Source organism: Somniosus microcephalus, chromosome 27, assembly GCF_052327205.1.
Source record: "Somniosus microcephalus isolate GS21.2 chromosome 27, FLI_Smic_1.0, whole genome shotgun sequence".
Classification (NCBI taxonomy): domain Eukaryota; kingdom Metazoa; phylum Chordata; class Chondrichthyes; order Squaliformes; family Somniosidae; genus Somniosus; species Somniosus microcephalus.
Window position 1 is genome coordinate 40,524,816 of NC_141013.1, and position 24,104 is coordinate 40,548,919.

Genomic DNA, 24,104 nt, shown 5'->3' on the forward strand with positions numbered 1-24,104 from the left:
TCCCACACGCACACAGTAATTACAGTAAAATTACTTAAAATGGGGTAAGGCAGATGGCAAAAACGAGGGGTAAGTGACTACAATGTTGATTAAACAATCTTAGCAATATCCCCTTAAATTACCATCCCCCAAACTCCTGCTAGGTTGCCTTGCCGAGGAGTCAGAACACCCTGCTCACCTGTGGTCCAGCGAAGTAAGAGCGAGCTAGCTTCTCAGCCGCTATTTTATACCTGGTGAGGTCCTGCCGTTCTGCCTTGCAAGGGCTGTGTGCAAAATTCCCCACCCAAAAGATCCAATACACAAGAGAAAGCTGTGATTGGCTAACTCAAAGTGGTTAGACTGGGTTAATGTGTCTTCCGGAGCTCCCTGGGCTGAAACAAAAGGGAGATACAACTGCTCTATTGTCCAGCGCTGGGTGATTTAAAACCCATTCAAATCTTGAACAATTCCCATTCAAGGTGCAAAAGTCTCTTCTGCAGTTTAGATGTATCCACTTGATATACAAACAAATGCTAATAGCATTCAATTGCTTTGTAAACAAAGCTTTGTCTTCGGCCATGTGGTGACAGCCATTTTTATCCCTGGAAATTTAAAAGCACATCGCCCAGGGATTCTTTAATCAAAAAATGAATCTTCAGAACTGTAAATTATTGCGAATTCTTACAGTCCGCCCTTGGATACTTCCAGCTTGCTTGTAGTATCCTCTTGAAGAAATGAGCAATAATTTCTGACCCCCACAAACAACCATCCCCTGTATTTACCTAATAGCTATCCGCCACTGATCCCCGTCCCGACTATTCCCCTTTAATTCAAGAAAAAAACCATCTTACAGATACTTCAGTTTTCAACAAGGGGTCTCTTACCCCTACACTCTTGTAAAATTATACAGTGTAAACCAAATTTACAATCACCTTTTTTTTACATCATAAGTTATTACAAAATGTTGCAATCTTAGTTACACAATGTACTCAAAAATTATCGCAAGCACGGAGAGGGTCCTACGCCTCTGCTCAACTTGGAGTTGTCACAAACTGGTCCCAAGCACGGAGAGGATCCAACGCCTCTGCTCAACTTGGGGCTGCAACACAAAATACAAAAAAAAATCATTAAACAACATGCTTAAATGAACCCCGATCATCACGTGCCGATGATGGGTCGCGAAATTCGAGTGGGTATTGCTCCTCCCACTCGGGCAGTGAAAGTACCTTCCATCCCCCTTTGATCGTCTTAAACTTTAAAACAGGCAGAATGGATTTGCCGACCAGCCTGCTCCGCCAGCCCCGAACCGTTCCCTTGTTCCTTTGTGGAGGCGGGGTACCCCTCATGTTTAAATTACCTTGGCACAGACCGAGACCGGGGCGTATGGGATCTCATGACTCCCAGTCCCTCCCCCTCCTGTCTTCCCTCGACTGGCTGCAGAAAATGATGGGTGCCTGTGTGGCGGCTCTCCCTGGCCCCACACTGATCCGGCCACCCACTCATCCTTCCCAGCCACACTTATCCTCTTTGCCCGTGGGCCCCCGGGTGAGTTCCTCCCTCCCCCGACCGCACCCATGCGACTCAATGGGTCTCCCCCTCCTCTATACAATCATTCCCGGGCCATCACCACCCACCCCCAGGGAACGCGTCCCTATCACAAGGCGCCCGCGCTTCCCCATCGTGACTCCTCAACAGCAAGGTCTCCCGCACGTGAACTTCGGTCAGGATAGTGCTGGGTTGGGGGCCGTGCCCCACCCAGCTGGAGCCATCTCCTCCCCGTAGGAGGAGTAGGCAAATTCCTCCGGACTCTGTTCGGTTTTTCCCGAAGATCACTGCGGGGTCTCCTGGATTCGTCCAGTGGAGAGGTGATCCCCAACATTCCGTATCTTCATTCGATGTCCAGCTCGGGCTGGGCGAACATGGCTGCTTCATTTTCCCATCTCCTGCAAAAACTTAAAAAGGACATGCAGCCAGGTCTCACTGACCTGCTGCCTTAGGTGGAGACATGGTCGGGTCCCTCGACCTCGGACCAAAAATACAAACATTTGGCACACATGTAAACTTAAACTCTTTGCACTTTAACTTAAAACTAGTTAATGCAACAAAACCTATGGTACACCTTAAAAGCACGCTATATACACACACATAGCTATAATACATATGCCGCCCATCTCCGGACGGCCAGTCTAATCTCTGGCACTGTCGCAGATTGCTGCTGGCTGCAGCGAAGCTGGACTGTCTCCTGTCTCTGGTCCCCCGCAGCTTATGGCTGTTGAGTGGGGGCCTCTGTTCTCTGGCTTCTCCCCGGCTCGGGAGACCACCCTACTCCACTGTAAAGTGGGTGACCATGCTTCCTTAGGCTGGGGCACCCGCTGAGACCTTCTGAGGGGTGTCTCTATGGGGGAAACTTTGGCTGGCGGACCCTGAGCTTGGGTCACAGCCCCAGCTGGCTGGGAACCTTCTCCCCCATGTCCAAATAGCCCGCACTGTATAATGTACCTGGCAGCCTGCCGGTGCAAATCTCTCTCTGGGTTTGTCTGCTCTTCCCTGGAAACAAGTCACAGTTCCTGTTTTTGTAGGCTGTGAACTTGAACTTGCATGGACAGCAAACTCATGTTCCCTCACCCAGGTGGCTTTAAATGGGGAATTTTGGACCTGCCTTTCGTCAGGGGCCAAAACTATCCCCTGTGTGCCTCCCTTGTCCCGGATTCCTGCTACCGGACCTGCTCTACAGGGGTCCCAGAACTCTCCTTTTCTGTTCCCTGACTTAAACAGCTTACTCTGAACATGAATGGTTCCTCCCCCCACACAAGCCACAGTGCTTGCCTGTGAACTCGAACTTGCTGTGGGCTGAGGATTCCTATTCTCAGGCTCACTCCTCACGGGCGGACCGTACCTCCGTTGTTGGAGGGGGTACACTGGTCCTGGTCCCCGCCTGCCTAGCGGGACCTGCTGGTGCTCTCCTACCACCCCATTGTCCACCCCTCCTCGCTGCCAGAGCTCCTCAAGACTCGGAGCTGGGGGCTGTGGTCTTGGGGTCTCTAATTCCCAATCCAGCACTGTTCTGGGTGCTGCCTGTGGGATGGTTCTACTTGGGCTGCCAGTAAAATCCGGCTGACCTGCCTTCGGGCTGATCATGCAAATCATTCCCTTTGATGCCTTTAAAGCCATGTTAAGGCTTTCTATCTCTGCCCTACAGGGGCCATGATCTGCTTCCTCAAACCTTAGGGCGCAGGCCAGCTTATAAACTGCCTTTGCTTCCCTAAACCTTTCCTCCTGCTCTCTCTTCACACCCTTCCTAACCCAGCCACCTATACCCCGATAGGTCAGCCTACACGCTGCTGCTAACATCCGCAGGGCTACCCACATACTGAAAATGAGAGAAACTACAGCTGATGCTTCCTCCAGATCCAGACCACTTATTAAATCAAAAACTGCCTCCACTCCTGGCTGGCTCGCCATTGTAAGGGTTTGGGGGCTTCTTTAAACTGGTTTAAAGTAATTTTCCTGGTCTTGCAGGACCAATTCCAATAAAGCCAATTTTATTACAGCGGTTACGAATCGCTACCCCTCCTTTAGTTCTGAGTGGAGGAAGTTATAATTAATGATATTAAAACGGAACAAGTGGTTTGGATGAGAGAAAAAAATCACGTTTATTACCTAAATAAACTACATTCAAAATATCAAACTATCCCACACGCACACAGTAATTACAGTAAAATTGCTTAAAATGGGGTAAGGCAGACGGCAAAAATGAGGGGTAAGTGACTACAATGTTGATTAAACAATCTTAGCAATTACCCTTAAATTACCATCCCCCAAACTCCTGCTAGGTTGCTTTGTTGAGGAGTCAGAACACCCTGCTCACCTGTGGTCCAGCGAAGTAAGAGCGAGCTAGCTTCTCAGCCGCTATTTTATACCTGGTGAGGCTCTGCCGTTCTGCCTTGCAAGGGCTGTGTGCAAAATTCCCCACCCAAAAGGGTCCAATACACAAGAGAAAGCTGTGATTGGCTAACTCAAAGTGGTTAGACTGGGTTAATGTGTCTTCCGGAGCTCCCTGGGCTGAAACAAAAGGGAGATACAACTGCTCTATTGTCCAGTGCTGGGTGATTTAAAACCCATTCAAATCTTGAACGATTCCCATTCAAGGTGCAAAAGTCTCTTCTGCAGTTTAGATGTATCCACTCGATATACAAACAAATGCTAATAGCATTCAATTGCTTTGTAAACAAAGCATTGTCCCTTGTCTTCGGCCATGTGGTGACAGCCATTTTTATCCCTGGAAATTTAAAAGCACATCGCCCAGGGATTCTTTAATCAAAAAAATGAATCTTCAGAACTGTAAATTATTGCGAATTCTTACACATTTTTATTGCAGTTTTTCCTTTTTACCTTCAATCTCTAGGATGGGAGCTTTCTTCTCACCGTGTCTTCCAGCGTTCAATGTCCTCAAACTGATTGGCCTCATGTATTTAAGGAGCTGGGCAGTGTTGACTTGCAACGTTCCACATCAGCAAGTATTCCGGGCTTCGAGGTCTGTGCACTAGAGAAATAACTCCATATTCTTGGCGAATGAGTTGTGATGCTGTTTCGGTGTGATCAACTAAAACTGTAACTTAACAAAAAACACAACAAATGAAACTTAACAAATTAAATTAAAATGTGGTTATTGGGGTTGATGAAGCACTCCAGTCCCTGCAGTGCCCACCGGTCGCGGAAGGCATGAGCTGTGATGGACATAGTTACTTAGCTTAATATTGAACCCAATTAGAAAGGATCATGAAATCATTGGCTTAATTGGAACAATACAATCCTTGTGGCACTTTGTGATCAATCAGGTTGTGGCTGATGCACATTTGTTAAAGTAAACTCCCTCGTTAAAGTAACTTCCTAACTACATCACTCCCTTGTCTCCGTGTTATTAGCGTGAATGTTTCTCAACTGTGTTTTTTATTCTCCTGGTCAAATGATTATGTGCTCACTTGATTCAAGTCACCTGGATTTCCATGACTTCAGTTTTCCCTTCTAAGAATTTGGAGCTAAATTCTAGGGTTGAAGACGTGTAATGGGCGATTCCTCGATCCCATGTTCCAGGCAGGGAGGCCATACTTATCAATGATGGGGTTACAATACTGTAGTCCCGATTCCCTTGGAGCGGGGCTCAGTGCTAGGGACACTAGAAGATGGATTGTAAGACGTTCGGATTGTCTGACAGTTTATAGAGTTCAGACCCGTGGAACAGACAACTTGAGACAAAGATTTCAGGGTAAACTATTCTTTACTTAAATCAGCAAGAGGTTACAAGCAAGTACCAAATACAAACCCTACTCAATTCATTTACTTATTACAAGTAAGCACGCACAAATCTTAAATCATTTACTTTAAGCTCAAGTGGTCATAAGCAACACCACATACACACTATTTAACTGGCAACTGACCAGCTCACCCACGACTGCAGCCACAAGTATCAGGCCGCAATATCTCGGCAACTCGCCCACAGCATCCGTGTCCCAAACTCTCTCCCTCTATGTGTGTGTGTGTGTGTGTGTGTGTGTGTGTGTGTGTGTGTTTTGACACTTAGTTAACCAGGGCCAAACCTGACGAAGGGTGTTGACTCTGTTTCTCTCTCCACGGATTTTGCCTGGCCTGCTGAGTTTTTCCAGTGTTTTCTGCTGTTACGTCAGACATTCAGGGGTTGGAGAGAGTTGCTGTTTTCACATCTGAAGGTTGTTGACTCCTGGTTCTCACAGAATTTTCAAGATCTTATCTTTTGAATATAAGAAATAGGAGCAGGAATAGGCCACTTAGCCCCTCGAGCCTGCCCCGCCATTCAATAAGATCATGGCTGATCTACGGCTCAAAGCCACTTCCCAGCCCGCTCCCCATAACCCTTCACTCCCTTATCGTGCAAAAATTTGTCTATCTCCACCTTAAATGTATTTAATGACCCAGCCTCCACAGCTCTCTGGGGCAGAGAATTCCACAGATTTACAACCCTCTGAGAGAAGAAATTCCTCCTCATCTCAGTTCTAAAAGGGCGACCCTTTATTCGGAGACTGTGCCCCCGAGTTCTAGATTTCCCCACGAGGGGAAACATCCTCTCTGCATCTACCTTGTCGAGCCCCCTCAGTATCTTATATGTTTTGATAAGATCACCTCTCATTCTTCTAAACTCCAATGAGTATAGGCCCAGCCTGCTCAACCTTTCCTCATAAATCAACCCCCTCATCTCTAGAATTAACCTCGTGAATCGTCTCTGAACTGCCTCCAATGCAAGTATATCCTTCCTTACATAAGGAGACCAAAACTGTACGCAGTACTCAAGGTGTGGTCTCACCAATACCCTGTACAGTTGTAGCAGGACTTCCCTGCTTTTATACTCCAACCCCCTTGAAATAAAGGCCAACATTCCATTTGCCTTTTTGATTACTTGCTGTACCTGCATGCTAACTTTTTGTGTTTCGTGCACAAGGGCCCCCAGGTCCCTCTGAACTGTAGCATTTTGTAATCTCTCTCCATTTAAATAATAGTTTGCATTTTTATTTTTCCTGCCAAAGTGTGTAACCTTGCACTTTCCCACATTATACTCCATCTGCCAAATGTTTGCCCACTCACTTAGCCTGTCTATATCCTTTTGCAGATTCTTTGAGTCCTCTGCACAACATGCTTTCCCACCCATCTTTGTATCATCTGCAAACTTGGCTACCTTACACTCAATCCCTTCACCCAAGTCATTAAATGTAGATTGTAAATAGTTGGGGCCCCAGCACCGATCCCTGTGGCACCCCACTAGTTACCATTTGCCAACCAGAAAATGACCCATTTATCCCGACTCTCTGCTTCCTGTTAGTTAGCCAATTCTCTATCCATGCTAATATATTACCCCCAACTCCGTGAGCTCTTATCTTATGCAGTAACCTTTTTTGTGGTACCTTATCGAATGCCGTCTGGAAATCCAAATACACCACATCCACTGGCTCACCCTTGTCCACCCTGCTTGTTACATCCTCGAAGAACTCCAGCAAATTTGTTAAACATGATTTCCTTTTCCTAAAACCATGCTGACTCTGTTTGACTGCAGTATGTTTTTCTAAATGCCCTGCTACTGCTTCCTTAATGAAGGACTCCAGCATTTTCCCAACGACAGATGTTAGGCTAACTGGTCTATAGTTTCCTGCTTTCTGTCTCCCTCCTTTCTTAAACAGGGGTGTTTCATTAACGGTTTTCCAAACTGCGGGGACCTCTCCAAAGTCCAGGGGATTTTGGTATATTGCAACCAATGCATCCACTATCTCTGCAGCCACTTCTTTTAAGACCCTGGGATGCAGGCCATCTGGTCCAGGGGACTTGTCATCCTTTAGTCCCACTATTTTACCGAGTACTATATCCTTAGTGATAGTGATTGTCTTTAGCTCCCCCCCTCCCTGTGGCCCCTTGATTATCCATTATTGAGATGTTGTTAGTGTCTTCTACAGTGAAGACAAATGCAAAATATTTGTTCAGAGTCTCTGCCATTTCCCCGTTCCCCATTATTAATTTGGAGGGAAAAAAACCAGCACCCCTCTTATTTTACAAATGTTTTAGCCAATCAATCGCTTGCCCTCAAAGCTTGTTGGTACATTTGGTCACTTTTCGATTCAGTCAAGTTTACCATGGCCGGTGTTACAGGATTCACCTCCAGAGATTTCCCGATGTGCCGTGGTACTGGCTGGACTTAACTGGGAAGACTTGGAAGTCGGACAATGACTGGAAATTTCTTTGGCGCTGCTCTGGAAGTGTGACGGTATGAAGTATGAAGTGATCTCCGCCCCAGCCAGAAACCGGTCCCAGAATCACAGAATCACAGAAACGCCACAGTGCAGATAGAGGCCATTTCGGCCCATCGAGCCTGCACCGACACATATCCCACCCGATCCCCGTAACCCCTACACCAACACATACCCCACCCTATCCCTGTAACCCCACGTATTTAATCCCCCTAACACTAAGGGTCAATTTATGATAGCCAATCAACCTAACCCGCACATCTTTGGACTGTGGGAGGAAACCGGAGCACCCGGAGGAAACCCACGCAAACACGGGGAGAATGTGCAAACTCCACACAGACAGTCGCCCGAGGCCGGATTCGAACCCGGGTCCCTGGCGCTGTGAGGCAACAGTGCTAACCACTATGCCACCGTGCTCTGTCTTAAAGGACCCGCTCTGTCTTAAAGGAATACAGCGAATACAGCGAATCAGCATTCACCGCACGAGCTGGCAGCCTGTTCCACAGGTCCACTCTTCTCTGGGAACAGAAGAACCTCCTAACATCTAACCTAGTTCTGCCCTTATGTAACTCTTAATCGTGACCCTGGTCCTCCCTAACCTATCCAGTTGAAATAATTTGATCATGTAGACACAATCTAGCCCCTTCATTATTTTATAAACCTCGATCAAATCGCCCCCAAGTCTACACTTCCCTAAAGTGTAGAGACCCAGCTCCTTGAGCTGATTTGGGTTGCTAAGGTGTTTTCGACTGAGAATGAATCTTACGGCCCTCCTCTGCACCCTTTGCGCAGGGCCAATATCCCCCGCTATGTGAGCAGACCAAACTGAGCACAGTATTCTAAGTGAGGCCTAACCAATGTCTTGTACAAGGACAAAATGGCATGCTTAATTTTATAGTGAATTGCCCCAGGAATACAACCTATAACCCTGTTTGCTTTAGATATATCTTCACAGCATTGATCATGAAACTTTAGAGAGTGATGCACTAAAACACCCAAATTGTTTTCTTTCAACAAACTGGCTTTAATTCTGATCCTTGTAGGGTGTAAGTATATTCAGCATTTGATCTGCCCATGTGGATAACACTACACATTTCTAAGTTAAGCATCATTGGCTAAACAAGGGCCCATTCCCCCAACACATCGCAATCTGCTTGTAGTAGTTGAGCATCCTCTACAGTATCTTGGTATCATTTACAAACTTGCAAATCAGTTCCCCAGCACCTATATCTAGGTCATTAATGAAAATAGTAAAGAGCAAAGGTCCTAACGCCGATCCCTGTGGGACACCACTGGTAACTGCTCTCTGAGCTGATCCAAATCCATTGACAGCAATTTTCTGCCTGCGGGCATTCAGCCAAATTCTTAATTCCCCGCAGTAGATTATCGCTAATCCCAGAAGATTCTATTTTGTAGAGTAATCTCTTGTGAGGTACTTTATCAAAGTTTTCTGAAAGTCCAGGTAGACAATGTCTACTGGGTCACCCTCATCGACCAACTTAGTAACTTCTTCAGGAAATTCAATCAGATTAGTAAGGCATGACCCCCTGTTCCAGAAGCCGTGTTGATTGTCCCTGATGATGCCTTCTCTGTCCAGGTGGCCAAATAGAGCATCTCTTATGATACCTCAAGCATCTTACCTATTACTAAAGTCAAACTAATGGGCCTAAATTTACTCGGCCTTGTCTGTCTTTTTAAAAATTGGAGCTATATTAGAATCCTTCCAGTCAGAGGGAATAATCCCCGACTTTAGCAACCTCTATTAAAGATGTGGCCAAGCATCTTTGCGGATGACACCAAACTTGGGGGTGTGGAAAACAGTGAGGATGATACCAATCAACTACAATAGGACATAGAAGGGCACTTGGAGAGGTTTAAGCTAATTAAGGAGAGCCAACATGGATTTGTAAAAGACAGATCGTGTTTGAAATGTCTAATTGAATTTTTTGATGAAGTAACAGAGAGGATTGATGAAGGGAATGCAATGGATGTTGTCTACATGGATTTTTGGAAGGCTTTTAACAAAGTACCAATTAGAAGGCTGGTTAACAAAATTGAGGCTCATGGAATAGGTGGGTCAGTGGCAGCTTGGATAAGGAATTGGCTTAAGGACAGAAAACAGCGAGTTGTGATAAATGGCTGTTTTTCAGACTGGAGGATGGTAGACAGTGGTGTTCCCCAAGGCTCAGTGCTGGGGCCACTGTTTTTTGATATATATAAATGACCTGGATATTGGAATACAGAGTAGAATTTCTAAATTTGCCAATGCCACCAAACTTGGGTGTGTGGCAAACAGTGAGGATGATTCCAATCGACTGCAACAGGACATAGAAAGGCTAGCAGAATGGGCAGACAAGTGGCAGATGGAATTTAATACAGAGAAGTGTGAGGTGATGCATTTTGGCAGAAGGAACAGGGAGAGGCAATATACACTTAATGGCACAGTTTTAAAGAGTGTGCAGGGACAGAGGGACCTGGGAGTTAATGTGCATAAGTCCCTGAAGGTGGCGGGACATATTGAGAGTGTAGTTAGCAAAGCATATGGGATCTTGGGCTTCATAAATAGAGGTATTGAGTACAAAATTAGAGAAGTTATGCTGAACCTTTATAAAGTGCTGGTTAGGCCACAACTGGAGTATTGCATCCAGTTCTGGTCACCACACTTTAGGAAGGATGTGAAGGTCCTTGAGAGGGTGCAGAGGAGATTTACCAGAATGAGTCCTGGGATGGGGGATCTTAGCTACAAGGACAGGTTGGAGAAGCTGGATTTGTTTTCATTAGAGCAAAGGAGGTTGAGGGGTGATTTCATAGAGGTGTATAAGATTATGACGGGTATGGATAGGCTAGACAGGGAAAAGCTGTTCCCATTAGTTAATGGTCTTCTCCTCTTCTTAGGCAGTCCCTCGGAACCGAGGATGACTTGCTTCCACATTAAAAATGAGTTCTCAGGTGACTGATGAGTCCAATGCGGGACCTACAGTCTCTGTCACAGGTGGGGCAGACGGTGGTTGAAGGGGCGGGTGGGTGGGGTGCTTGGGTTGACGTGTGCTCCTTGCGCTGCCTGCGCTTGGCTTCCGCTTGCTCCCGACGAAGAGACTCGAGGTGTTCGGCGCCTTCCCGGATGCTTCTCCTCCACTTTGTGCGGTCTTGGGCCAGGGATTCCCAGGTGTCGGTGGGGATGTTATACTTTTTCAAGGAGGCTTTGAGCATGTCCTTGAAGCGTTTCCTCTGCCCACCTGGGGCTCTCTTGCCAAGCCAGAGCTCCGAATAGAGCGCTTGTTTTGGGAGTCTCGTATCGGGCATGCGGACTATGTGACCCGTCCATCGGAGCTGATTGAGCATGGTCAGAGCTTCGATGCTGGGGGTGTTGGCCTGAGCAAGAACACTGACGTTGGTGCGCCTATCCTGCCAATGGATTTGCAGGATCTTGCGGAGGCAGCATTGGTGGTACCTCTCCAGTGCTTTGAGGTGCCTGCTGTACATGGTCCATGTCTCTGAGGCATACAGCAGGGCAGGTATCACTGCTGCCCTGTAGACCATGAGCTTAGTGCCGGGTTTGACGTCCTGGTCTTCAAAGTTGATGGTACAAGGACTAGGGGACACAGATTTAAGGTTTTGGGCAAGAGATACAGGGGGGATGTAAGGAAAAAAAAATTACGCAGCGAGTGGTGAGGACCTGGAACTCACTGCCGACGGAAGTGTTAGCAGCGGAGACACTCAATGTTTTCAAGTGGAGGCTGGATAGGCACTTGAGGGAAATAAACTTGCAGGGCTACGGGGATAGAGCGGGGGAATGGGACTGACTGGATTGCTCTACAGAGAGCCGGCACAGACTCGATGAGTCGAATGGCCTCCTCCTGTGCCGTATGACTCTATGATTCTTGGGTGGATGTTGTTGGTTTTATACAGGATATTGCCCTGATGTAGAGATATTATAGGATATGGTCATATGTTCTTTATCTCTAATATAAGTTGGAGGACCAGGAAACACTGAAACGTTTGGTTAATTCTCTTTATTAAATCAAGTCAAAGAGATAATAAAACACAATCGCTTACATGCGGTGCAGACGGCATGTGAGATATGTACCCCACCCCTTATACACCCTGCCCCGTCCCTTATACACCCTGCCCCACCCCTTATACACCCTGCCCCACCCCTTATACACCCTGCCCCGCCCCTTATACACCCCACCCCTTATACGCCCCGCCCATTATAAACCCCGCTCCTTATACGTCCTGCCTCTTATGAACCCCGCCCATTATACCCCCTGCCCCGCCCCTTATACACCCCGCCCCACCCATTATAAACCCCGCCCCTTATACACCCTGCCCTGCCTCTTATAAACCCCACCCATTATACCCCCTGCATCGCCCCGCCCCTTATACACCCCGCCCATTATACACCCGCCCTTATACATCCTGCCGCTTTATACACCCCGCCCCACCCCTTATACATCCCGCCTGCCCCGATACACTGCACCCCGCCCCTTATACCGGGCCGGGTGTGTAACAAACGGCTGATTCACTACTGCCTGTTCTACACCTCCACCAAATTTGAAAGTCTGTCCATCTACTCTGGAGGTAGCACAGGGTGTTTTACTTCTCATTGGTTTGGAAGGGACTGAGGCAGTAGGTGAAGGACAGGCTGAGAATGGGCTTTGCTGAGTTACTTGGTGGTTTTGACCTCATTAGCTCGCTATGAAATGGAGGATACATTTGAAGAGTACGAGCCGGTGAAGCACTCGCTCGCCGAGCATGGTGCAAACAGTTGATACATGATTGGACGATGCACCAACGTCGGGGTTCGCTGCTCTACGGGTGGTCACTGATCAACGTGCAGCGTCAATAGTATCTGCAGAAAAGGTCGCAGGCACGCAGGTAGCCAGTACAGATCCAGCATCTCTCACTGATGTGTTGAAGTATAAACCCTGTAATATGAGAATAGTAGCTTCATCACACATGTCGACAGACTCATAGCAGGGCTGTAGCCGGTGTGAGGGCTCCACCTCCAGCGAGGGGCGTGTGGCTTGAAACACTGGAACAGATGGGCGACACTCAAATCACCAGCTTACCAACAGTCCCTTCTGGACAATCTGAAGCTCCTTAAAACCAGCAGGCCCTTGCAATTGGTGTGCGACAGGCAGGACTGTCTGGGCCAGCCACATATCGAGCTAAGTGGATTGCTGAGCGACAAACAGGCGTAGGGCAGATCCCTGATGAAGTCTCCTTATCTCCTCCTTCCAGAAGGACATCATGGAGGAGGAATAGAGTTGAAATATCACAGTGCTCTAGTTTATGTACAGTGACACCTGATGTTAAATGCACGATATGCCCTTCACTGTTATCTTCAATAAAGACACAACGCACCATCACATTAAACTTTACAGCCAGTGTTTAATTTTGAAATTAATAGTTCCCACCTGAACAGCGCTACTGAGGAATGGTTGTTCAAGAAAAGAGCATCCAATGCAACATGAAAGTATGGGTCAAGGAACGAACTCAGTCAGAGGCTGGTGACCCAACATGTCTTACATAGAAACATAGAAACATAGAAGATAGGAGCAGGAGTAGGCCATTCGGCCCTTCGAGCCTGCTCCGTCATTCAATGAGATCATGGCTGATCATCCAAATTCAGTACCCTGTCCCTGCCTTCTCCCCATATCCCTTGATCCCTTTAGCCTTAAGAAATATATCCAACTCTTTCTTGAATATATTTAATGAACTGGCCTCCACCACCCTCTGTGGCAGAGAATTCCACAGGTTCACCACTCTCTGGGTGAAGAAATTCCTCCTCATTTCAGTCCTAAATGGCTTACCCCTTATCCTTAGACTATGACCCCTGGTTCTGGACTCCCCGGCCATCGGGAACATCCTTCCTGCATCGAGTCTGTCCAGGCCTGACAGAATTTTATAGGTTTCGATGAGATCCTCTCTCAATCTTCTAAACTCCAGTGAGTATAAGCCCAATCGACACAATCTCTCCTCATACGTCATTCCTGTCATCCCAGGTATCAGTCTGGTGAATCTTCGCTGCACTCCTTCCATGGCAAGAACGTCCTTCCTCAGGTAAGGCGACCAAAACTGCACACAATATTCAAGGTGCGGTTTCACCAAGGCCCTGTACATCCTTGTTCCTGTACTCGAACCCTCTTGCTACGAAGGCCAACATACCATTTGCCTTCTTAACCGCCTGCTACACCTGCATGCTTACCTTCAGCGACTGGTGCACAAGAACACCCAGGTCTCTTTGCACTTCCCCTTCTCCCAATCTATTGCCATTCAAATAATAATCTGCCTTCCTGTTTTTGCCACCAAAGTGGATAACCTCACATTTATCCACATTATAGTGCATTTGCCATGTTTCTGCCCAATCACCCAACCTGTCCAAATCGTACTGGAGTTTCACGACATCCTCCTCACAGCATACCCTCCCACCCAGCTTTGTGTCGTCTGCAAATTTGGAGATATTACATCCAATTCCCTCGTCCAGATCATTAATATATATTGTGAACAGCTGGGGTCCTGGGACCGATCCTTGCGGTACCCCACTAGTCACTGCCTGCCACTCGGAAAATGACCCGTTTATTCCAACTCTTTGCTTTCTGTCCGCCAACCAGTTCTCTATCCAAGTCAATACCTTGCCCCCAATCCCATGTGCCTTAATTTTGCACGCTAATCTCTTATGTGGGACCTTATCGAAAGCCTTCTGAAAGTCCAAATACACCACATCCACTGGTTCTCCCTTATCTATTTTACCAGTTACATCCTCAAAATTCCTGAATTCTGAATTCCTGCTGAGCTTCTGCTAGCTCTTCATTATCGTCCTGTTCCTCCTCCTCCTCCTGCGCCATCCCTTGTTGCTCTTACTCTTCCACTAACGTGCACGTGCCTCCGTCGACAGCAATGTTGTGCAGCATGCTGTACATTACGACCATCTGGGACCCATTTAAAATGTGTGTCGTTATTTGCTCTTTGTTAGGTGATATGGGAGAGTTGTATAGCAGTGTCACAAGCTACTTTTGAAGCAAGAATTTCATATCTTTAAGGAGCCAATTGTCCAACATTTCTTCTCCCTGCCATGCGTGGGACTCTATGATTCCTGTAAAATATGAGGTCATGGGCACTCCCTGGAAACCGTACAGTCACACATGTCATTCTTCAGTACTAAGAGGAGAGGTGAGATTAGCTTCTCTTGACAACAAGGCACCATTTGCTAATTATGATGTCACGGTGTATACTAATTGTGATGTCACAGTGTATACTAATTGTGATGTCACTGTGTATACTAATTGTGATGTCATAGTGTATACTAATTGTGATGTCACAGTGTATACTAATTGTGATGTCATGGTGTATACTAATTGTGATGTCACCGTGTATACTAATTGTGATGTCACAGTGTATACTAATTGTGATGTCACGGTGTATACTAATTATGATGTCACAAATAATGCTAATAATCGTGATGTCACAGATAACTATGCTAATTGTGAATGGGCCTAGCCATCAATCACCAGATCTGGTTTGAGCACATCAAGCACTGCCAGGCCTCGCACTCCTCAGCCAAAGCATGTTAATTATTAACATTAATCTAGGTTCATCCTGCAGGGCTCCTTTTTCCATGACCAACCACCTCCTCAAACCCCTCTCAGGAATCCTTCTATCCTCACTTCAAACCTCAACATGAGGCGTTCATAGACTTCTTTATTTCTAAGATTGAGACAATCCCCCCTCCCCCTTCCCACCACATCCCCCCTCCCCCCAGTCTCAGTCACTGCACACTCGACCACTCAACTTCCTTCCTAGCCCCCATGCTAGCTGACATCATCAAAAGTGCCCTTTCCTAGGGCAGTATCCCTCTCCTCTTCATAACCACCATCATCACCCCCTCCTCAAAAAAACACCATTGACCCATGACCCATCGATCCTTTCCAACTACCATCTCACCCTCAATCTCCCTTTCCTCCACCATCAGTGTCAGCTGTGACATAGGTCTTACATCCTCACTCCATGAGTTTAGTGTTAGTATGAAGACGGAACTGCTTCGCATCGATGCTAAGCTTGGAGTGTAAATTGGGTGTCAAGGTTAGCACGGAGTCTGAAGAGAAGCAGATTGTGACTCGCTCCTCCAGGGAGTCTCACTCCACTTCACCCCAGTATCAGCTTGGACACTGACTCCAGATTTAGGCTGCGTTCACACAATATCTGCAATACTGGTGTGAAGGAATCTACAGCTGTAGTGTAAGCGCATCCTTGGATTTAAGGGGTAGGTTGTATTCAAGCCTCCTCCATCCTGTTGTAAACCAAACATTAATCCAGCTCTTTGGAGGGAATTAATCAATAGAGCATCAGCTGCTTTTGGTAGGAGTTTATTCCACTTGCCTATTATAGGCTTGGTAACCAGAGGCCACAGATTTAAGGTAATTGTCTAAAGAACCAAGGGGGGGGATGAGGAGAAATTATTTTATGCAGCGAATTGTTATGATCTGGGATGCGCTGCCTGAAAGGGTGGTGAAAGTAGCTTCAATAATAACTTTCAAAAGAGAATTGGATAAATACTTGAAGAAAAAATGAAGGGCTGTGGGGAAAGGGCGGGGGAGTGGGACTAATTGGAGAGCTCTTTCAAAGAGCCGGCACAGGCATGATGGGCCAAATGGCCTCCTGTGCTGTAAGATTCGATTCTGTACGGTAAGGGGTATCATTTCTTTGAATCTCTTACCTCACCTGAAGTTTGTTAACCTTGAATCTGTGTCCTTCATCTTTGTGCCCACAGTCCAAATCAAATAGGCTGCTTCCATCAACAGTCAGTACAGGTAGACTATCCTCTATCCGAAAACCTCGGGACCAGCCGTGTTTCGGTTTTAGGAAAATTTCGGTTTTCGGAAGGTGCGCGAAAACACCGGTTTTCAGAGTTAATTCGGTTTTCGGGAGTGCGGATAAAGGATACACTATCCCTTATCCGAAAATAACGACTATAAATACTGTAGTTACAGGGATAAATACTGTAGTACAGTTTATTTGTAAGGAAAACATTCAGTAAAACTTCAAACATGTACAGGTACAAACTAAGCGAAATACCTGTACATAAACATGCAATAAAGGTACATTACATCTGGCTTGAGGATCTTGGAGAAGATGGTACATCAGTGTTGTCATCATTGTCATCAGGTTGGAGTTGGACATCTGAAGATGGGCCAGGAACAGGATTCTCAAGTGATGAAGCATGACTACGACAGACGGCCTTTTTAAAGACTTCTTCCAGTGTCATCTGTCTCATTAACATTGGTTTCTGTCTAAGCAGTCTCTCTTTAATTGAGTAAACTTGCATAATCTCTTGCTCACTGATAAATGCACGTTTTTCAAGGCCAGCAATTAACTGATCACACATTGTCACCATATCGTCTATGGGGATTTTTTCACCTGTGTTCACAATGTCATCATCATCATCACTACTGTCCTCATGCTTGTCTTTATTTAACACCATTTCAGCAATTTCCCCATCACTCAATGAATTCACAACAGGTGCATCATTGTCAATGTTCAGCACTTCTTCGATGTCAGCTTCCTCTAACGTATTTACACTTTCGGATGATAAACCTTTGGCGTAAGTGAGGAGGTTTGATATCATCATCTTCTCCTGACTGACAGGAAATCCTTCAAACTCGTCATCTGCAGGTCCATCTTCATGAAACATCGTTGAAGGCCAAAGTCTGTGCCAAGCATTTTTTAATGCTGGTTTGTCAACATCATTCCAAGCATTAGCAACTGCATAAATGGCATCCTTAACATTGAATTCTTTCAGGAAGCTTTGGATTCCTTCGCCTCTGTTGATTGCATCAAGCATAGAGTTCAAAAAAACGTCTTTATACTTGCTCTTCATGGAGCGTAAAATTCCTTGGTCACAAGGCTGTATTAAAGATGTCACATTAGGGGGAAAGTTAATGCCGAAAACATAACTTTTCACAAGAAGTTCAGGAGGGGGATGTGCGGAGCAGTTGTCCAGGAACAATAAAATTTTGCAGTTTTCTTCCAGTCCAACTTGCCTGCAATGAGCTCGTGTCGCTGGTACGAAGTGGTTATTGAACCAGTGAGAAAATATTCCTCTGGTTACCCATGCTTTCCTGCTCGCATAATAATGCACAGGTAAATTGCATACACCTTTCAAACATCTCGGATGTTGGCTTTTTCCAATCACTACCAACTTTAACTTGTGTGTGCCTGCAGCATTGGCACACCCAAGAACAGTCAACCTGTCCTTAGCATCCTTAAAACCTGCTGGTGCACTCTCATCAGCCGTTGCTAATGTTTTTCTAGGAACGTAGCGCCAGAACAGAGCTGTTTCATCAGCATTGTAAATTTGTTCAGGACCGAGGTTTTCATCCGATATTATTTTTGCAAACTCATCTATGTAATTTTCAGCTGCTTCATGATCAGCAGAAGCTTTTTCACCACAGATTTTCAGATATCTTATACCATGACGCTTCTTAAATTTATGCAGCCAACCTTCTGAATATTCACACTCAACTTCAATGTTCAGTTCTTCATGGTATATTCTAGCTTGCTTCATGACCATCAAACCAGTCAGTGGCACACGTTCACCTCTGCGTTGTCGAATCCACTCAATCAGCACACAGTCAAGATCTTCATTTTTTGCCCTATGCAATGTTTTCCTAATTTTCATTAGTTTATGGTCATCACTGTCAGTGTAAAATTTCAACAACTTGTCTTTCTGTTTCTTTAAGTCATATACGGTGGTACTTCCCACACCATATTCTTCAGTAAGATGTCGCACAGACAAACCATGATCAAGCTTCTGCAATAACTCCACTTTCTGCGATATCGATAATGAGCGATGCTTCCTTCTCTGCTTCTCACTGTTACCCATTGGGGTATCTGCAGCTCTTTTTAGCATTTTCACAAATTGTTAAAAGCCAGCAAATATCTAAGAGAGCAGCAAATATCTAAGAGAGCTGCAAATATCTAAGAGAGCTGCAAATATCTAAGAGAGCAGCAAATATCTAAGAGAGCAGCAAATATCTAAGAGAGCAGCAAATAACAGCAAATATCTAAGAGAGCAGCAAATATCACACAGAGCAGCATAACACCTGCGTGGGTCAAACATCGGCAGCGTCGGGTCATGCTTTGCGCCACTTTCGGCTTTCAGAGGTTTTCTGGTTTCGGATGTGCGGATAAAGGATGGTACACTATCTCTTATCCGAAATTGGGTGGGGTTCGGCGGGGGTGGGGTACGGCGGGGGGGTCGGGGGTCAGTGGGGGTCGGGTTCGGCCGGGGGGTCGGGGGTGGGGGTCAGCGGGGGTCGTGGTCGTGCGCATTTCGGTTTTCAGAAGTCAGGCTTTGCTCCACTTTCGGCTTTCAGAGGTTTTCTGGTTTCGGATGTGCGGATAAAGATTTCGGTTTTCAGAAGTGCGGAAAAATGCTACACTATCCCTTATCCGGCTAGGCCTGTAAGTCGTGCGCCACTCTGGTCATGTCGTGCGCACGACTTACGCTGACCGAAAAAACCTTCGGTTTTTAGAGGGTTTCGGTTTTCGGAAGTCTGGATAAAGGGTAGTCTACCTGTATTGGTATCATTTACCATAATTCTTACTGGGACAAAGACTGTGAAGGTTCATGACCACCAGGTTGGATTAAACAAATGAGTGCTGAGTGCTCTGACTGTGTGTGGCTCACTGAGAATGACTCATGAAGATGAATTCATCGAGACTACGCTCCCAGCTTGCAGCCTCAGCACCGTGCAGGGGAGAATTGGGTGCGGAGGTGAAAGATTTTAGTTACTTGAAAATCGGGAGTAATGCGAAGCAAAGGCATTGACTTCCTCGCCCAATCCTTCAACTCACGCTGCCATTGAGTTACACTCCGCACTGGGAGTGGAGTCCCCACGATACTACCCCATACTACAGTCCGTGATGATGAACAGTGGATGTATTGATGGTGTTGTGTGTTTTTCCTCCCAGGTCTAACAATTTCTATCTAGCCATGACCCTGTTCATGCTCTTCTTGTGTATGTTACCAACAGTCTTCGCTATAGCGAGATATAGTCCATCTCCAAGTTGTGGGCCATTTAGGTAATGTACTTTAATATCAAGTCGCTTATAAGAAGAATTTGACTTGTCTGAGGTGCTGTCTTACGGAGCTCCCATTTATTGAAGTGTAATAATATACCATCAGAGCGATGTTAATTCAGATTTTGCTCTTTTTTAAACAGTGGTCAGGATAAAATTTATGACATTGTGTCAGAGACGATAGTGAATGATTTCCCGGTCTGGTTCAACACTGTGATGAGCTATGTCACCAGCCCTGTGGTAGCTCTGCCCGCCCTGCTCCTGCTCTTGTAAGTATATGCACAGCTGAGTGTGACACCTCCACCCTGCTATATTTATGCCTCTTTCAGAAGCCATAAACTTCGCAGTCTTTATTGTTCTCTGTACAACAGGAGCGAATTTAACTTAAAAAGCCACAGGGAAGGATTAGCGGAATCAGTCTAGGATTTGGAGCATCTTTTGTAACTTAGCATTTGCTATTTCTGCTACTTGATCGTTGAGTATTAGAAAGAGAGAAAGACCGTCCCAAAGCGCTTTACAGCCAGTGAAGTACTTGTGAAGTGTAGTCACGGTTGTAATGCAGAAAATTGGCAGCCAAAATTGCACACAGCAAGCTCCCACAAACAGCAATGAAATAAATGACCGGATAATCTGTTTTAGGTGTTGATTGAAGGATAAATATTGACCAAGACACCAGGGAAAACTCCCCTGCTCATCTACAAAATAGTGCCATGGAATCTTTTATATCCACCTGAGACGGCAGACAGATCTTCAGTTTAATGTCTCATCCAAAAGACGGCACCTCCGACAGTGCAGCACTCCTTCAGTACTGATCCTCCAACAGTGCAGCACTCTCTCAGTACTGACCCTCCAACAGCGCAGCACTCTCTCAGTACTGATCCTCCGACAGCGCAGCACTCTCTCAGTACTGATCCTCCGACAGCGCAGCACTCTCTCAGTACTGACCCTCCGACAGCGCAGCACTCTCTCAGCACTGCCCCTCCGACAGCGCAGCACTCTCTCAGTACTGACCCTCCGACAGCGCAGCACTCTCTCAGTACTGACCCTCTGACAGTGCAGCACTCTCTCAGTACTGGCCCTCCAACAGTGCAGCACTCTCTCAGTACTGATCCTCCTACAGCACAGCACTCTCTCAGTACTGACCCTCCGACAGCGCAGCACTCTCTCAGTACTGACCCTCCGACAGCGCAGCACTCTCTCAGCACTGCCCCTCCGACAGCGCAGCACTCTCTCAGTACTGACCCTCCGACAGCGCAGCACTCTCTCAGTACTGACCCTCTGACAGAGCAGCACTCTCTCAGTACTGGCCCTCCAACAGTGCAGCACTCTCTCAGTACTGATCCTCCTACAGCACAGCACTCTGTCAGTACTGACCCTCCGACAGTGCAGCACTCTCTCAGTACTGACCCTCCGACAGTGCAGCACTCTCTCAGTACTGACCCTCCGACAGCGCAGCACTCTCTCAGTACTGACCCTCCGACAGCGCAGCACTCTCTCAGTACTGACCCTCCGACAGTGCAGCACTCTCTCAGTACTGACCCTCCGACAGTGCAGCACTCTCTCAGTACTGACCCTCCGACAGTGCAGCACTCTCTCAGTACTGACCCTCCGACAGTGCAGCACTCTCTCAGCACTGACCCTCCGACAGTGCAGCACTCTCTCAGTACTGACTCTCCGACAGTGCAGCACTCTCTCAGTACTGTCCCTCCGACAGTGCAGCACTCCCTCAGTACTGCCCCTCTGACAGTGCAGCACTCTCTCAGTACTGATCCTCCAACAGCGCAGCACTCTCTCAGCACTGACCCTCCGACAGTGCAGCACTCTCTCAGTACTGACCCTCCGACAGCGCAGCACTCTCTCAGTACTGACCCTCCGACAGTGCAGCACTCTCTCAGTACTGATCCTCTGACAGTGCAGCACTCTCTCAGTATTGACCCTCCGACCGTGCAGCACTCAGTACTGACCCTCCGACAGTGCAGCACTCCCTCAGTACTGCCCCTCCGACAGTGCAGCACTCTCTCAGTACTGCCCCTCCGACAGTGCAGCACCCCCTCAGTACTGCCCCCCCCGACAGTGCAGCACTCTCTCAGTACTGCCCCTCCGACAGTGCAGCACTCCCTCAGTACTGCCCCTCCGACAGTGCAGCACTCTCTCAGTACTGCCCCTCCGACAGTGCAGCACCCCCTCAGTACTGCCCCTCCGACAGTGCAGCATTCTCTCAGCACTGCCCCTCCGACAGTGCAGCTCTCTCTCAGTACTGCCCCCCCGACAGTGCAGCACTCCCTCAGTACTGCCCCTCCGACAGTGCAGCATTCTCTCAGTACTGCCCCTCCAACAGTGCAGCATTCTCTCAGCACTGCCCCTCCGACAGTGCAGCACTCTCTCAGTACTGCCCCCCCGACAGTGCAGCACTCCCTCAGTACTGCCCCTCCGACAGTGCAGCACTCTCTTAGTACTGACCCTCCGACAGTGCAGCACTCCCTCAGTACTGCCCCTCCGACATTGCAGCACTCTCTCAGTACTGCCCCTCCGACAGTGCAGCACTCTCTCAGTACTGCCCCTCCGACAGTGCAGCACTCTCTCAGCACTGCCCCTCTGACAGTGCAGCACTCTCTCAGTACTGCACTGCAGTGTCAGCCTAAGATTATGGGCTCAGATCTCTGGAGTGGGATTTGAACCCACAACCTTCTGACTCAGAGGCGAGCATGCTACCAACTTTTTAAATGTACTTTTGTGACTTTTGTTTGATACGGAGTGAATTTCACATAAAATTGGTACCAGTTAGTGGTGTCTGGGTGACATCTTGCGACAGACTGCATCTTCATAAGTAAACAGGCAGTGTAACGAGTTTTCCATCATGATGTTATTGGAGTTAATGGCCGTAGGTTTCCTCGGAGCTGCTCCCACTCCACCACGTTGGAAATGCAACGGAAATCCCGTTTACATACGTAACCACATTTCCTGTGAATTAACAGCAGCGAAGCGGGAGCAGTTTGGAGGAAATTCCCAGCCAGTGTATATAAGGGTTGATTTTCTCAATACATGCTACCAACAGGCTGTCGTGCTTTCATCCGCAGTATCTATAATTCTCCATCTATTGTACATTCTCCCTCTCCATCCACTGTGTCAGCCAGGGCTCAGTGAGTCGCACTCTCACTCCTGAGTCAGAAGGCTGTGAGTTCAAGTCCCTATGCCAGGGATTTGAGCTCAAACTCCAGGCTGACGGTGCAGTACTGAGAGAGTGCTGCACTGTTGGAGGAGCCTTTTTTTCAGATGAAACGTTAAATGGAGTTCTCGTCTGCCCTCTCAGGTGGGCGTAAAAGATCCCATGGCATTATTTCGAAGAAGAGCAGGGGAGTTATCCCCGGTGTCCTGGCCAATATTTATCCCTCAACCAACATCACTAAATCAGATTATCTGGCCATTTTGTTGTTGTTTGTGGGAGCTTGCTGTGCCAAAATTGGCTGCCGCATTTCCTACTTTACAACAGTGACCACACTTCAAAAGTGCTTCATTGGCTGTAAAGCACTTTGTGACATCCTGAGGCCGTGAAAGGTGCCGTAGAAATGCAAGTCTTTCTGTCTTCTTTTCTATTTGATGGATGATCCTGGGAAGTGTGATTGCAGTTGCCTGATAGGCACGTCTAATACTCCCCCCGGCCAAAACACGCCCAATACTCCCCACGTTCGCAACCTTGGTGTCATATTTGACCCTGAAATGAGCTTCTGACCACATATCCACCACATAACAAAAACCGCCTATTTCCACCTCTGTAACATCGCCCGTCTCCGCCCTTGCCTCAGTTCATCCGCTGCTGAAACCCTCATCCATGCCTTTGTTACCTCTAAACTTGACTATTCCAACACAGTCCTGGCTGGCCTCCCACATTCTACCCTACACAAACTTGAGGTCATCCAAAACTCGGCTGCCCGTGTCCTAACTCGCACCAAGTCCCGTTCACCCCTCACCCCGCGCTCGCTGACCTACATTGGCTCCCCGTGAAGCAGCACCTCGATTTCAGAATTCTCATCCTTGTTTTCAAATCCCTCCATGGCCTCGCCCCTCCCTATCTCTGTAATTTCCGTCAGCCCCACAACCCACCCCCCCGAGATATCTGCGCTCCTCTAATTCTGCCCTCTTGAGCATCCCTGATTATAATCGCTCCACCATTGGCGGCCGTGCCTTCTGTTGCCTAGGCCCTAAGCTCTGGAATTCCCTCCCTAAACCTCTCCGTCTCGCTACCTCTCTTTCCTCCTTTAAGATGCTCCTTAAAAC

The 24,104-nt window shown here is 47.3% G+C and overlaps 1 protein-coding gene across 2 annotated transcripts in view; it reads left to right on the forward strand.

The window, feature by feature from the left end:
- The window catches only part of tmc3 (transmembrane channel like 3), a 146,532-nt gene that overhangs the window by 109,053 nt on the left and 13,375 nt on the right, over window positions 1-24,104 (forward strand). The window contains exons 16-18 of one of the 2 annotated variants that reach the window (XM_085968870.1): window positions 4,385-4,513; window positions 19,722-19,832; window positions 19,973-20,098. In XM_085968870.1, coding sequence (XP_085824996.1) covers window positions 4,385-4,513; window positions 19,722-19,832; window positions 19,973-20,098 — 366 coding nt within the window. The remainder of the gene's footprint in view (window positions 1-4,384; window positions 4,514-19,721; window positions 19,833-19,972; window positions 20,099-24,104) is intronic. The other variant, XM_085968871.1, reaches the window with a different exon arrangement.